Source organism: Caretta caretta, chromosome 6 (genome assembly GCF_965140235.1).
Source record: "Caretta caretta isolate rCarCar2 chromosome 6, rCarCar1.hap1, whole genome shotgun sequence".
NCBI classification, from domain to species: Eukaryota; Metazoa; Chordata; order Testudines; family Cheloniidae; genus Caretta; species Caretta caretta.
In genome coordinates, this window is record NC_134211.1 from 25,935,104 (window position 1) to 25,951,435 (window position 16,332).

The window sequence follows — 16,332 nt, forward strand, 5'->3', positions numbered from 1 at the left end:
TGCAAATCAAGTAACCACATGCAACTGCCAAATTATGTGCAATTTTTTGTTCAACATCTATGAGTATTTGTATCTACATCCATTTTTAGAGGCTGCTCAACATTTGTTTCATAAATGAATGTTTGGGTCTAACCTCTTCGAAAGAAAGCTCAAAGCAGAACTGCATTCACTGTCCTAGTTGCTTCCTCCTCCCGAAACTTTGATATGGCACACATTCTGTAACACAAGGCCATCTGCTACAAAGCAAATAAGCCAAATGGCAAGATCAGTACCCAAATAACCCTTGGTACGTAATGAAATTGAGCACCTGCAGCCCTTTGAGACATCTGACTGTTGCACCAATGTTAAAGTGTACATAGTGAGCCGAAGGAGAGCACCCAGTTAATGGTAGCATCCCTATTGCCATTCGCTGGAGGAGATTGAGCTCCATGTCCTAGTATCAGACTACATTCTCCTTTTGCCAAAGTCGTTCTTGTGGCTGCATGATGCACCCTACCTACAGTGGTACCTTTTGAAAGGTCGGCCAATTGTTTTGACTTGTGTTGAATAATCACATCCTCTCTCCCCAAATTGCACTTTTCCTACACTACAAAGGCAGGATCTTCCAGTATTCCTTTGTGCTTAACTTTCATATATTGTTGGGGGCCTGGGCAGGGAGAGAAGAGGATACAACTGAGGATGGGGTATTTTAATAAAGCATTATAGTCTTTTGCAGAGAAAAAAATGTTGAGTTAGTGTGTTACATACAGTCAAGCGAAGACCATGCTTGGTGTGCTTTTATTAGGCTGGGTTTGGCATCACAAGCTGTACAGATTCCCACAGTAAAAACCCTAGAGTAATGTGAGTTGTGTAGGAGGTGAACATGCTGTTGGGTGGAGAGTAATTTTCTTGTGTAGGCGAGAGGTGAACCAGCAGAGCAGAAAATTGGGCTACGAACAAATCTGGCAGTCAATGAACAGCTCGCTCTGTGCAACAAGCTTCATCAGCACCAACTTGTGGGGGGTTGATGGTTTGGACACTTGTCCCATGTGAGTGACTGTTTATTATTGGAGAGCAGGAGGCTGCCACTTCCCCCAAACAGCACTGCCTTCTGGGAATAACTTTGGGCTTCCGTCCACAGGCTGTAAGAGGCTAGAACTGTTTGGGATCACAGCATGCGCATGTGACGATATCAAGTACAAAGACCTCTCTTAGTTCACTGTTAGTGTTACAAAGATAGAGAGTCTAGGAATGCTAAGAGGCTCCCATTTATTTTCAAGGTATGTCTATGTCACTAGTTAAACTTTATGTGAGCAACGTGGCTGTGGAGTCTGCAGCTCTCAACGTCCCCAGTGGCTTTGTAATTTTACATGGAATGTTTGCATTTAAATGGTTGATCTGAATACATGGTTCCATGGTTGTGGACTCACCTAGACAGAAAAAATGTTTAAGTTTTTATCTGCTCAGACCAATGGTGCATCTAGGCAGATATCCTGTCTGCAACACGAAAAGGGAGACGGTGCTTCAGACAAAGATGTAGCGTGCTTTAACAGCCAATTACATAACATACTTATGAGAAAATTCATCATAGCCTCAGGCAGTCAATGCTCTGGTAAAGTCTTGAAGCATAAACTTGTTTACTCAGCAACAAAGCCTGCCACCAGGCATCTGTGACCCCAGCCATCCACTCTGCCCTGGCTCCCTACCCAGTACAGAGTCATTGTCAGGGTTACAGTCCTCCGTGTTCAATTCCCTGCATGGAATTGGCCTGAATTAGAATGGTCCTCTCTCACAGGAGGGAACACCTATCGCAGCACTGTTTAATTGAAACACGGGACTTGAGAGATCATTTATTCTTAAAAATTACACTAGAAGTGCTCTTCCTACCATGATAGATAGTATAGCTACAAATGTCAATTTAGTCTAGCTGCCGTACCTGGGATTTTTTAAAAATTCCCTACTGAATCTTTTTCTTTAATCTTACATTTTTTTGCTTCACTATTTTCTGGTTATAGTTAATGGAACACGCCTCTGACTCCTGGTCCTAGCCCCACTGAAACTAGTTTAATACATCTCTTTAAACAAAGTTACATGTACTGTGAAAATGAGATTTTTACTGCCATTGTTGGTTGCGCACAGAGAGCTATTTGGCCCTTGTAGGTAAGCTACTTTAAAATGACTTTGGGATAAGGCAGAACCGTGGTCCCTACAGTGGCAATCTACAGGTACTTACACAGAAGATTACTTATTTTGTTGAATAGAAGTTTAGAATTCACTAATCAAATGTACCAAGATGCTGCAACAGGAGATTTTTCTTCACCCACCTTGTCTTTATTGAAAATGTTCAGAGGGTTTGTGTTAGAAGTGGTAGATCTCCCTTCTGACTGGACTTGGACCGTAGCTCTGATCTGGTCTAGCAATTCCTCTATCAGATAGCAAAAACCTCGTAAGTCAATCACAATAATTCATGGCCCCGTCTCCACCACTGCAGGATTATTCCCTGTAGTATATTTTTTAGTGTTTTGCCCATTTGAGATTTTTGTCTTGGATTTCAGTTCCAAAGTTGCCCCAGCTGCCTAAAGGAATCTCCACGTCCTTGCCCAGACTCCTGCTGATGAACATGACAGTAAATGAAAGCCAAAGGATATTATTGCCCACTGAATACACTCAGCCAGTTGCATGCTATAGAATTTCAGGCATTTGGTTCAATATTAGATGGGAGAATTGGTCCTCAGAGGACTAGCATACAAGCTTACAGCTTTGTTAGCCAGCTGAGTTACTGCTGATTGTTATTCCTCTCACCCCAAATAACTCAGGAAAAGCTGTACAATATCAAGTACAAGTTTTCCAGAAGGTCCAATATTTGGGCTGAGAACAAGCACAATTAGTTTTGGCCCTAAAATTAGGCTTTTCAAGGATTAAAGGCTGCGAACATTTTACAATGGAACTCTGTATACTTAACATACTACAAACAATGGCAAAATTCGATTTCTCTTTTGTTCTCAAACTCTTAGTGTACCCTATGTTAAAAAAAAATTTTCCCAAAGAAAGTTCAAGGCCAGAATGGATCTCTATGTTTAGTCTGACCTCCTGTACATCAGACACCACTACATTTCAGTTACCGTTATATTGAACCAAACAACAGGTGTTTGACTAAAGTATATCTTCAAGAAAGACATCTGTCTTGATCTGAACACAGCAAAAGCTGGAGAATCCACGATTTCCCTTAGTAGTGTGTTCCATTGATTAAGCACCCTCACTTAAAAAACTTAAAAGACTTCAACTTCCAGCCACTGGCTCTTTTGGACCCTTTTCTGGTAGATCTTAATTCCTTTAGTACCCTACTATTTTCTCCCTATAAAAGGTGGTACTTAAATCTGCAGACCTGAAAAACTTGCACACAAGAGTCCAAAGAGAGTCATCTCAGACTTGATAACAGTAAATAAATCTTAGCACACCAGGGAAATTCCTGAAGACAAGAGTGCCAGTATTCAAAAAGGGCAAGTGAGATGACCTGGGTAACCATAGGCTGGCTATATTGACCTCAATCCCAGGCAAAATAATGGAAGGGCTGATAAAGGATTCAGTTAATAAAGACCTAAAGGAAAAGAAGATAGGTAATGCAAGTCAACATGGCTTTAGGTTTTGTCAAACCTCATTTCATTTATTGAGATTACAAGTTTTGCTAAAGGTAACTGTGTAGATGTAATATACTTAGACATTAGGTGTTTGAGTACTGCACAACATTCTGATTACTGATATTGTATAGTGCACACTGATGGCTTGGAGCAGGCTAATGATATCTCAAAGTAGTTGTCAGTGGGGAAATCACTGAATGGGGGTGTTTCTAGTGGGGTTCTGCTGCTATTCAAAATTTTGATCACTGATCTTCAGGTTAACATAAAATCACTGCTGATAAATTGTGAATGACAAAGATTGTCAGAGAGGTAAATGATGGACAGGGGAGTTGTATGGAGGGATCTGGATCACAGCAGAAGCTGGGTCTTTTTTTTAAATGTTTTTAATTCAGCAAAATGCAGTTCTACATCTAGGAACTAGGAGTGCAAGCCATACCTACAGAATGGAGCCCTGTATCCTGGAAAGCAGTGACTCTGACCCCTAAAATCCTTGTGGACAAGTACCTCAGTATGAGCTCTCTATGTAGCTGTGGCAAAACACCTATGCAATTCTTTAGCTGTATAAACAGGAGTAGGAAGGTGATTTTTACCTCTGTAGAGGGCATAGGTGAGACAGATACTGGAATACTGTGTACAGTTCTACATTTGTCTATATTTTTAAAAAGATAGTGAAAATGGGAGACTGTGCAGAAGAGAACCACAAATGATTTGAAGACTGGAGAAAATGCTTTCTACTGAGACTTAGAGCTCAGTCTGTCTTTTTTTTTTGATAAAAAGAGTGAGGTGACTGGATTACAGTGTGTAATGTTTGTTCCTAGCAGATGTTTAACATCCTGTTACCCATGGATAGAAATTACTTCTTTACCCAGTATGAGTACATCATCCTGCTTCTTGCCACCCAAAACAATTTTTTTTAAAAAAACCACCATACTTGTGTTTAGCATGAACAATTTTACCATCTCCATCTAGTAATGGCCTAAACCATTTCTAGGATTTCTTTTGTTTCTAGCATACTTAAAGACATCAGAAGAAAATCCATGGCTGGCAGAGATAAGGACAAAGTGTTTTCAATATTGCATAGCTTCTAATTTTATATTGCTATTTCCCATTTGGTATATATTGCTTTAATTTCTAATTGCAACCTTCACTTTGCCACTCTATCAGGATAGGCTTTTATCCAAAGTTGTCCTACCTGGATAGTGGAATCATGGGGGTTTTTGGGGCCATTTAATAAACCCTTCTTAAAAGAACTCCCTAGTCTCTCTTAGTCACTCATTTTTAACATACACATTTCATCCATGATGCATAAGCAAGAAACAATGGTACTGCATGGTTCCTTATGTGCATCAAGCTTGCTCCATTTTGCAAGTAAACACTTCTCTGCTAGCCCCGTAGAACTTATCCTGGGCTGTGGTGGACTATCAAGTTGGGTTTCCATCTCGTGCATCACTGGTAACAAAGTGTGTCCTCTGGCACCCATGCAACCTCAGTCTATAGTGGGCGTGGACAGGTGATGCTGAGGGAATAACCTGCCCTCCAGAGTCTTTCCTGCTGGTGACTGGAGGAAAATATTCAGCTGGCATGTCAGAGCCCAAGGTGAGACTTCTGGCAGTTAAGAAAAAAATCTGCCAACTGAGTAAGTTTGATTATGCAAATGAGCAAGACAAAATAAAGAACCCTTACAATCGCATTTTTACAAGGTCACTTTTTATGAGAAAACTTCAGTTCAATGCAGGAAAGTCTGACACTGCACACCATAGTCTTCACAGTGATATATGATAGGATTGTGGCATAATTATGATGCATTTTGTACAAGGTAAGTCCTGTGAGGTGTCATTGGGAAAGTTATGAGTTGCTGAACAGGATTATCCTATTTGTGTGCATGCATCATTTTTGTATCTGAAGTTATAAATATGATTATGTATCTGTACTTCAAATGTAGTTACACCTGGATAACGCCCGCTAGACATAATCGCCTCAAACCTTCTCTAAATATTTGGATTTAGAGTAAGAAGCTGAACACCCATTTTTGCCCATTTGGCACACCTCTTTTCATACTGCATACAGAGGCATGTAAAATAGGAAATCAAATGGGTGTGTTCAGTTAATACAGGAAAAACGAACAAGACAGGCATCGCTTTCCATGTTTCACAACTTTAATAGAATATTTATTAACTATTCTGTACAAATTGAAAACACCGTATTAAGTTACAAATGTGTAAGGTAAGGCTGGAGCACTCTCTACATGCCTGGTCACAGTGTTGATACAGCTGCTATTCAGCTGCTGCCAGAGGTTGGCATTGGATGCTTAAACTAGAAATGTGCACCTGAAATTCTGCACAACAACATAAGGTAGCTTTGAAGACTTCAGAGTTTTAAACAAAACAAGAAACTGTGGAACAGAGTAATTTGAGTGTTGCAAGTAAAACAGAACTTCAGATTTACCGAGTTAAATTTTGTTAATTTATATGTTCAGAATGAAAGCCTCTCCCAGGCTGGATATTAAGCAGTAAGACTACTGGAAAATTTCTGGTTCTTTGGCTGCAACTCATTTCCATCAACAGCAATAATTTGGCGTGTATGCTTATGCTTTTCCCCAAAAGAGCTGTCATTTTGAAACATGTTCATTTCTTTTGTCTACTACCTTCAGAGAGACCAAATCAAAATTTTCCTTGTACAAGTACCCATATTTTATGCAAACAGGAAAATATTTTCAAGTATATTAAAAACTATTAAAAAAGCACTAATTCAGTCAAAGTACTTACAAACATGAATAAATAAATAGAAAGTGAACTACATAAATCTCAAATGACATCCCCTTTAATGAAGAATTACTTTTATTTAATTGGCTTTACTGAGAATAAATATGACATTTGAAGCTGCTCAAGCACTAGTCTGATTTGTAGGTTGCAGGAAAATTTTATATTAAAAAAGGAGAACTACTAGCAAAAGTCAAGTCATGTTGTTGTATTTGTTTTAGCTATCATAAATTTAATTAGTTTAGTTTAGCTTCTCAGCACATATGCTATTCCACAATTTCAACATTTACCCAGAAAATGGATAGTCTTTACATTGTAGTTTGGACTAAGTTTGGTCTAGTTCCCTATGAAGAGGGCAAAAGGCTCATCAGAAAGCCTACAGATAATTATTTAGCTACAGTGTACCAAAGGCTGTAGAGTGTGCTTTATTTAAACCTCATACTTCCCAAATGCAGTGAAGATACCACTGTACAAGTTAAGCAAAAAATAAGAAAACGAAAGAGTTAGTGAAAATCATGCACCTGAAAACAAATTAATTTTAAGCATTGTTAATAAGATTGTGCTGCAGCAATGGAATATCCTGAACTGCAGGCCAGGTATCCAAACATATTTGTTACAAGTTGTTCAAATATCACTCTGAAGTGGTATTTCCTTATTATTGTTGTTTGCACTCAGCAGGTTGGCTGGAATCTTTCTGTTTGGAGAAGAAAAAAAAAAGTTAAAAAAAGGAAGAAGCCTACAATGGTAGTTCACTCCAGGCAATTTGGTCATGCATCCTTCATAGGCAACTACATAGGTTACCACCAAAAAAGTCTACTGGGGAGGAAAGCTACAGGTAAACACGGGCTAAATCATGAAGTGCTTAACTACAATTCCCATTGACCTACAGTTGCTCAGCACTTCACAGATTATTCTATTATACTTGTATTCTCTCTACCATTTAAGAACATAACTGCCATAGTGGGTCAGAACAAAGGTCCATCTAGCCCAGTACCCTATCTTCTGACAGTGGCCAATGCCAGGTGCCCCAGAGGTACAGATGAACAGAAGAGGTAATTCTCAAGTGATCCATGCCCTGTTGCCCATTCCCAGCTTCTGGCAACATAGACTTTCAAAAACAAATTCTCGAGTCCACATGTAGGCTCTTAAATAAGTGGCCCAGATTTCAAAAGTGCTGGAGTCAATGGGAGATGCAGGGTCCTCAGCACTTTTGAAAAAAAATCAATGCACTTGTTTTTTCAAGTCTTGGGCTCTATGTTGGAGATGATGGAAAATATTTATTTAACAGGCTGTGTTCCCCTCAGATGCCTTCTGCATCACTAGCCAATAACTACTCAACCATTTAACACTCATTCAGACACTTCTTGCCAAATGTTAATCTGATCTATCAGAGCATTCAGAAAGTAAAAGCACCTATAGCCCTACAACAGCATAGGGTTTGAAAAAGCCTTGGGGAAAAAACTAACAAGAAAGGTGCGTTGATTAAATGCTCTAACTGCTTAGCTTTACTTTTTTACACAACATAGCAGGATATTTTAATCTGAGCATATACTTCCCTTTGTTTCTCTCATTACCCATGTCTACTCTAGATATAGGATTTGTGTTTTTATTGGTTTTCTGGTTTTTTTTTTTTTTTTAAACACAAACACGGCTTTGTTGAACTCTACAGTAGTAAGGAAAATAGCTCTAAGGAAGACATCTTTCAAGACAATGTACCACTCTGACTGTAAAAATGATTTATACTTGTTAACTATTCCAAATCTGAACATTTCATATTGTAAAAAAGGAAGCATAAAGAATAAATGTTATATTAATTATTCATCATCAGGTGCCCAAGTGCCTCTTCCTAACTGTCTGGGTTTCCAAAGGACACAGAAGTTAATCAATCTGCACGGATATAGCCTCAAACATCGGGTGCCTACCCTGTCAAGAAGGAATCCTCATACACTCAACGCAGCAACAGCAAAGAAATATTGTTTTGTTTTTTAAAAAGCCTATTTGACAGATACTACTTGTAATCACATGGTACTACTGTTTGATTAGCTGTGGATAAGAGGGAGAACATGAACAACTTCCTAGCCATCAAAAAAGCCTATTTTGGAAGTAAAGAACATTTCATTAAACAACTGCTTTATAGTGGAGATAAATATCAAGTCAACAGACAGCAGTTTGTCATTTCAAATAGACAGCAGAAATGTCAGTTAAGAGAAAGATTGTATAAATGACATAATCAGAATTGCAAAATATGGCTAAATTTAACCCAAACACTTAACTGATGAACCTGATGAACTAAAGATTGTTTACAACATTATAATGGTTTAGAAACTATATTTTAATCCTACTTTAGATCTTTTTAATATAACAGCCTTTAAGCAGGTAGGAAAGGGAAGTAGTGATGTTACTGCTTCAAAGAGAAAAACTATTTTATTTGTTTTATTCATGAAGACAAAACCCTTGTGTATTATATTTTCTAATAAACTATTTATTATCTATGTTTTGTACCACCTTACAGCAATAAAAACATTTCAAAAATAAAATGCTGTTGCATAATTTCAACAAGATACATGAAATTGCATATATATTGTAAAGTTCCCTCTGTAGTAAGTGTCACATGTTAAAACCTAGATATTGTTCTAAATGCTATTCCATCACACTGAAAATCTGTTTGTATCTCTCTAGGATAGTTTTATTTTTCAAGAGACAGGAATACAGTGCTTTGGGCAAGGATGTAAAAATCACCTAAATCTCACAGTCTTTCAATGAACTCTCTTAGGCACTTAGACGCTTAAATCCCATTTTAAAAGGTAGATTAGGTGCTTTTGAAAAATTTACCTGTTAAATGCAATTGAAATATAAATGATCTAAACCCCAGTATTTCACACAGTAAATAGCTTTATTTGCCTGCCTCACTAAATCCAGTCTCCAAGCACAGAGGGAAAAAAAATATGGTGATAGATTACATATAGAGCATATTCAGAAGGTTAGCAGATCTGGTTCTGCCAGACTAGGAAGGTCCAAGACAATGCACCTTTTCATAGAGAATACCCTGCCAGTAGGGACCCACATCCAAATGTGGGGGAATGGAGGGTTGGTTTATCTTAAGCATCTTCACCATCTACATCTTTTGAAGTATCATAGGGAGCAAAGTGATCTCTTAAAGAACCAGGACCCAAAGTATTTAGCGCTTTCCTTTACTCCTTGAACTCCACCAGTGCAGATCACATAGCACCAGTGGTTTGCTCTTGAGTTAAGGCTCTCTTCAGCAAGCTGACAGAGATGCTCTCTAAGTTTCACTTTCCAAAATGGTCTCAATATGTAGCCCCACACAGAGAACATTACACTAGTCTAGCCTTGAAATGACAGAGGCATGGATAGCTGTACTAAGGTACATAAAACCATCCAAGTTGCACTTGCCTTGTCAGGTGCAGACGGAAAGTGATCTTCTTTACAGATACAGTTGCCTAGGAATCCACTAGCAGCCTAGGAATCTAACAATACCCCCAAATTGGGAAGTTGTTACGAATTGCAGCTCTTCTTCCTGCTACTGGTCTGCCCTGAGCCCCCCTTCCCAGTCTGCAGCCTCTTACCTCCTATGTGGTCACTACATGCAGGCAGGTTTGCTGGACAGTAGCATGTGCTGAGCACTACTCACAGGCAGGTTTGCGAGGCAGCAATCAGAGAAGACAAAACCCAGCACCTTCCTTCCCTGGCTGCAGCCTTGAAAACCTCCCTGCAGGTGGCACCTTTCTTCCAGGATAGATTGCTAATAAGTGGCACGCTGTTGCTAACATCAGGGGGTAGCTGTGTTAGTCTGTATCCACAAAAACAACAAGGAGTCTGGTGGCACCTTAAAGGCTAACAGATTTATTTGGGCACAAGCTTTTGTGGGTAAAAAACCACTTCAGATGCACCTGAAGTGGTTTTTTACCCACACAAGCTTATGCCCAAATAAATCTGTTAATATCTTTAAGGTGCCACCAGACTCCTTGTTGTTCTTGTTGCTAACATCCAAATCCTATTAATACAGATGCTAATGGGATGAGATTGATTTCCAGTAAAACACTGCAATTAACCAGAAGTAGCTAATATCAGGATTACTATTAAGCAGAATCTAGTGTAGTTTAAAGAAAAGGTTAAAGGGCATTTGACTATACCCTGTAAGGGAACATGTATTTAATAAGTGGCTCTTCAAGCCAATAGAGAAAGGTAAAAACGTAAGTCGACCTATATTAGGCCAGATTACAGCCACCACAGTAATTTACTGCAGTGGTTAATGTCCATACTACCCTTCCTCACCAGGAGCACTTCCACTGACCTAAGAAGATCAGTGTGGGGAGCTTAGAGCTCAGGATCTTGCCTCCCTGCTCCCTGAAGAGAACCTCAGGGTCCCGGGGCAGCAACCTGTCTCCCTGCACAGGAGGACTTTTTTGTCAATTTCACAGCTCCAACATGGAGCCGTGAAATTGACAAGAATGACAGCCAACAACCAATGTAAATAATGCACTGTCTACATAGACACTGCGTCGCCCTAACTACACAAACATCACCTCCATGAGAGACGTAGGGCTTGAGTTACGTTGGTGTAGGGCACTCGCTTCGGCAGGAGCAAGGCTGTAGCGTATACACTGACACAGGTTGATATAAACTGCCTTACGTTGGCCTAGCTGTGTACTATAGATCAGAGCTGAGTTATTCACTGAGCTCTACATTCAAGGAGTGGTCCTCTGCTTTACTTGTAGCTCCAAATTTGCAGTGTGTTGGGGAGGAGGGGAAGAACAAGACAGATCCAAGACACTGCAAACTTCCCTGGTCAAACTGCTTTCCCGACTTCTGTACATCCCCAAAGCATTGCAGATTAAATGCTTTTAAAACTATACCCTTTCAGAGCACTGAACTGATATACATTTAAAGTCCAGCAAATATTTCAAGTAATGTCTCTGCTCATTAATAATAAAGTAATAAAATTCTGCAAGTTAGTGTCAATGTCTTGATTCCCAATCCTTTGATTCATATTAGCAATACGTTTATTCAAAAGATATGACTGACTGTAGATGCAGTCATTCACCTTTCCACCACTGTTTAATGTTATCTTGTCTCAAACAATAGATGTTGCTGGTTGATTCAAAGAATATTCCACTCCTCCTCTCTAAATTTTTACCAGTCTTTTTCAAGAAAGCGCCCAGTGTTATACAACGGAGTAATCCATTTTGTTCCATATTCTGGACTGACATGCATCTCGGATAGCTGGTCATCCACTTATTTCTGTGCCCTTAACAGCAACCTGGTCACCAGCTATTGTGGGATCAACAAAAGGTAGTGAGCACTAAATACTTGTTCTCAGAGTCAGGCACAGCAAGGAGAAAACCAGGCATTTAATCAATCACTGGAAGCTAGACTACACATTAGGAGAGTTAACTAGCTCCCCACCACCCCCAAGGCTCAGACATCACGTCAAGATGTCAAATCTTGATGATCCTATTATCCCTCAATAAGTCACCCAAGGTGTGATCCTAAGGAATGGAGGAAAAAGCAAGCATCAAACAAGCGGTAAGTAACTTCACAGTAAATGTATGTGAGGAACTGTGCTAGAGTATGGGAGTTCTTGAAAGATTCCAGTCATCCTATATACAGAAGACATCTTTCACAGGTCATCAAAAACAGATTTGCTGCTTAGTATTGGAGGCTTCTGCCAAGGTTGCTTTGAAGATGGAGCAAGTATTTCAAAGCATCAACTGTCATCCTCTCAGGAGGGGAGATTTCAGCCCTGGAGTACTGACAGAACTATGCTAGTTATCTGAATTTAGCTAGTTAGCTATCCTTCTCCCCTCAACGACATCATACTCACGCCTTCAACCAGTAAGCGGACAAGCGTCCTCCAAGGCACCCAGTGTACCAGTTACAAGACAACTAATTGGCTACTTATACAGCCTTTCTAAACCTAACACCTTTATACAACACCAACCCTTTGCACACTGCTTTACACAAGTTAAAGTGACATGGCTCTGCCTGAACACTTTACAACCTAAATTAGACAAACTTAGGACATGTGGGTAGGGAACAAAAAAAAAACAAAAAAAGCAAATCAAAGCAAGAAAATAAAGTATATCCTGATATTTATACAGCAAATGAGCTAAGGTAAGAAGGGAGGAGTAGACAGCACAGGAATGGAAGTCAGTGGACAATTAGGCAAAAAGTGGATTTAGGAGGAGAGATCTGAAGGAGAGCAAGGATTCTTGGTGAACAGAAACGGAATGCCTTTCCAGGCATAGGGAACAGAGAGTGAATAAAAAGGAAGGCGGCAAGAAGAGTCGGCCAAGTGAAGTGGATAAGATGGGAGAAATGGAAGATAAACTTTTTGTACTGATAGGATTGGAGCCTTGCCAATTTAAGTTTTATTCTGAAAGATGGGGAGCCCCTGATAGGGAGATGAGAGTTGGGGAGTCCAGGTGAGCGTGAGAGAATATGACATGAATGAATTTTGGCAGTGGGGGTCGGGGCTGGTTTTCAAAGCAATTAGATTTGTAGAGAACAAATCACAAGATAAGCTCAGTGCTGAGGTTGAGTGATAGGAAGTACAGTGGAGTGATCAATCACAGTCAAATCCAGGGGTGTGGGGAGAAGGTTAGGCAGAACGAGTCCAGTTTGTCATGTGTTTTGGAAAGCAGCAGGACAGCTATGAGGAAATAGAAAAACAGAAAGACACAAGCCTTAGGAAAGAGAAGTAACAGGTAGATTTGAGAAAATCCCATGTGAGCAGACAAGATCACTCAGGGCGAGGGGGAAGAAGGGAGCACTGGAGAACAGGAGAAAGAGGATCCAATGAAAGCAACACCAAAGGAAGGATCAGTGAACTAGGAAAGTAAAGAATCACAGAAGCCCAAGAAAGAAGATGATCTCCGGAGAACCGGGTAGCCGTCAGAGACAGCAGAGATTGATTATAGATAAGACACCTAGATTCAGAATAAGTCAGTGACTCATGAGGAGAGTTTCAACCAGAGTGGAGAAGGAGCAAACTAGAGGAGAGAGTTTGGAAGTGTGTTGTAAATACAGATCTATCAATGAAAACCAACTAAAAGTCACACTAAAAAGACACAGTATAAACCCAGGTACAAGAGAAAACATCTTTGTGACAAGTCTCAGAGGTATAAACTTGTGTCCTGAGAATGTTGTATATTCAATATGTAATGTTACCTTGGAGTGCTACAATGTAAGCATAAATTTGCAATAGGGAGGCAAGGAGATAATCTAGGTACAAATCCATTCTAAGGAGATGATTCACAGGTATCCAGCCACAGATTTCTCTCTACACTTTTCTGAACTGCAAATGAGGCCTAAAACTTCAGTTTTGCCTAATTTTTTTTTTAAACCAGAAAGGTAGCTATAAACAAACCACATTGCATGGGCTACACATTGGAAGTTAGGTATGAATGGAATTCCACCTTACCTAGAAATGTATGAATGATAAACAGACTTAAATTACACCTAAATGGAAAAAAAAATTGAAAGGAACTGTCAGCATGAAAGAAAGTGAAATGTACAAAATTATACAGGAGGCAACAACTGCAACGTTCCGAGATAGCTTAAGACATGGTTCTGCAGAATACCACACTCCACAGGGCATGCTATTGAAGACAGATCTGCATCTCCGCAAACATGTATGGCCACTGTAATTAAGAATACAGTAACTGGTATGATTCTCCCCTGAAGTATCTTTGACACCATTACTCCAGTACTAATAGTTTTTAATTCTCAGCTAACCCATCATTGCCCTCCAGCTCTCTGTTCAGGAGAGCCATGAAAATGGAGTGTGAAATATTGTTTCTGCAAGTGCTACTCTTTCCCTGTTCAAACAAATATTTCATCAAGAATACAGACTTCTTTTAATACTGTACTTACTATTGCCTTTTACAAGAGACAGGACTGATTCCCGGCATGGAGGCTAAAAGCATTTAATAGTAGACTCTGCATATTGTGATAAATTCTGGAAGGCTTCGTGTATCAGTACCATGATCTCAAATTGCAAGTTTTATATACTTATTGCCATTAAAGAAATGGAAAGATGCTACTTTAATAGCAAAATGAATAAAACAGTCTCCTCCCCTTTTCATTAACTTTAGTTGCTAACTGTCCGGGTGACTAAATTATGGCTGAAAACTGAGTAAAAAGGGGGAGCAGTGCCCATATCTCATGAGTTTTAAACTAAACCTTATATTTTGTACTAGCTTTCAGCTTTTCTTCAGGTTAAACACAATGACATGATGGCAGTGTGTGGGATTCAGCAAGGCAACCACAATGAAAGGAGCAGAGTTACTATAGGAGAAAAATAGATAGAGCTAGCAAACTTGTCAAAGAAACTAATTCATTCTAAAACTAGACTTCAACTGGTATAAGATTTTTACCTACACATCCTGTAAATTGATTTCTTTGGAAATATTTAAATATTGACCTTTAATTTTACACAGGAAGGTGGAAAACATATCAATCACATCTGTTCCCCAGTGCAAGTAAGTGAGAAAGTTAACATGTCAAATAAAAACGATTACTTATGCAATTTATAACTTAAGGAAAATATTTAAGAAAGTCTGCAGTTCAGAAGTTAACTCCCTTCACAATACAAAAAGTGTAAAAGAACAGGAATGAAGAGAATGATCACGACATAGTATCCTGATACGTTGTTCATGGTTACAGTTTGTACAATTCTAATGTACTATAAGTATATATGCCCAAACAAAAAAACTAACCTTAGGATCACTCTCTGTATCCTCCTCTTCCTCTCCCTCCTCTTCACCTTCCAATTCCTATGATAAGAGGAAGAGAGATTAACAAGAATTAAAATTAGATTAAAGCAACTGCTTACATTGCACAAAGCCAACTATACAGTGCCTTCTATTGCATTCCTCTGTGTGTGTCAGCTGTGAAAAATAAATCTACTTGGGTTGGACGAGACAACCAGTCATCTGGTCCAGAAAGTCTCATATGTCAGTGTGGATCTGAATGTAACATTTCTGTGGAAGTTACTGCAATTGTACAGGAAAAAGAAAAAAAAATTAAAAAGTTGTGCCTGTAACACAATTCTGAGTTTTGTACTTCTGGAAAAACAGCTAGCGGATCAGTCTGATTTTGTTCCTCCATTTCAACCCTTATCTTATCTGTTTCTTTGAACAGTCATGTGCCCCACACACATGCTTCTTTACTACACCTGGATCCTTTCCGTTCCTCCTCTTGCACATGCCTAACCTCAAGTTGTAGTATCTTGATGGAGGCAGATAGGCTAGCTCTGTCACATCTGCTTTTACAAGAGTTAAAGCTTTTCACTGCAAAAAAAACTAGGACTCCTATGGAAGCAGGGGAAAAGGAGGCAGCATGATGTGACCTGCCAGGTCAAAGGAGGCCACCAGTCTAAGCATTCCAGTACTTGATTGGGTCATATTACCATGGCATTGTTATGAAAAAAAGAGTCTCAAGCACATCATGGTGAAAGGGGCAAAATTCAAATAAATAGTTAATATCTGTCAAAGGCACTGATTTGTCCCCAATGTTGCTTTTATATTCATTTTAGTGCAGAGATTTTGTACAGAGCCTATCACTATGTTTTTGCTCCAGAAACACTGGAAAAAATTGAGCACAGTGGTTGCCATAATACAAAACTGCCTGTGAACCTAATTAAACCCTTTATAACAATTCTTAATTAAAAGGATGTATTTAATTTTTGAGGACCAAGCCTCATCCCTAGAACAGTTAAAACAGACAGTTCACAAGTCTTGTCCAGCGTGTGTCCCCACAGCATGTTAACTCAGATTGCATTTCCCATTAGCCTTCCTTACAGCCCAAGGTTTAACTTGATAAACAGGTACACAAAACATTTTTCAGTGCAATGCAATCTTCGCATCTGCCCACAAAACAATTTCAACATTAAGTCATGGTTTAAAATAAATGGAAGTGACAATCTCCTTTGT

The 16,332-nt window shown here is 39.3% G+C and overlaps 1 protein-coding gene and 1 long non-coding RNA gene across 3 annotated transcripts in view; one reads left to right on the top strand and one right to left on the bottom strand.

The window, feature by feature from the left end:
• Positions 1-8,913, top strand: part of LOC142072490 (uncharacterized) — a 33,698-nt gene extending 24,785 nt beyond the window's left edge. The window contains exon 3 of the long non-coding RNA XR_012668885.1: positions 8,205-8,913. This is a non-coding gene — a long non-coding RNA (uncharacterized LOC142072490). The remainder of the gene's footprint in view (positions 1-8,204) is intronic.
• Positions 5,756-16,332, bottom strand: part of NAP1L4 (nucleosome assembly protein 1 like 4) — a 56,020-nt gene continuing 45,443 nt past the window's right edge. The window contains exons 14-16 of one of the 2 annotated variants that reach the window (XM_048855175.2): positions 15,118-15,174; positions 13,821-13,858; positions 5,756-7,070 (exon numbers count right to left, since the gene is read on the bottom strand). In XM_048855175.2, coding sequence (XP_048711132.1) covers positions 13,853-13,858; positions 15,118-15,174 — 63 coding nt within the window. In that variant the 3' untranslated portion in view covers positions 5,756-7,070; positions 13,821-13,852. The remainder of the gene's footprint in view (positions 7,071-13,820; positions 13,859-15,117; positions 15,175-16,332) is intronic. The other variant, XM_048855173.2, reaches the window with a different exon arrangement.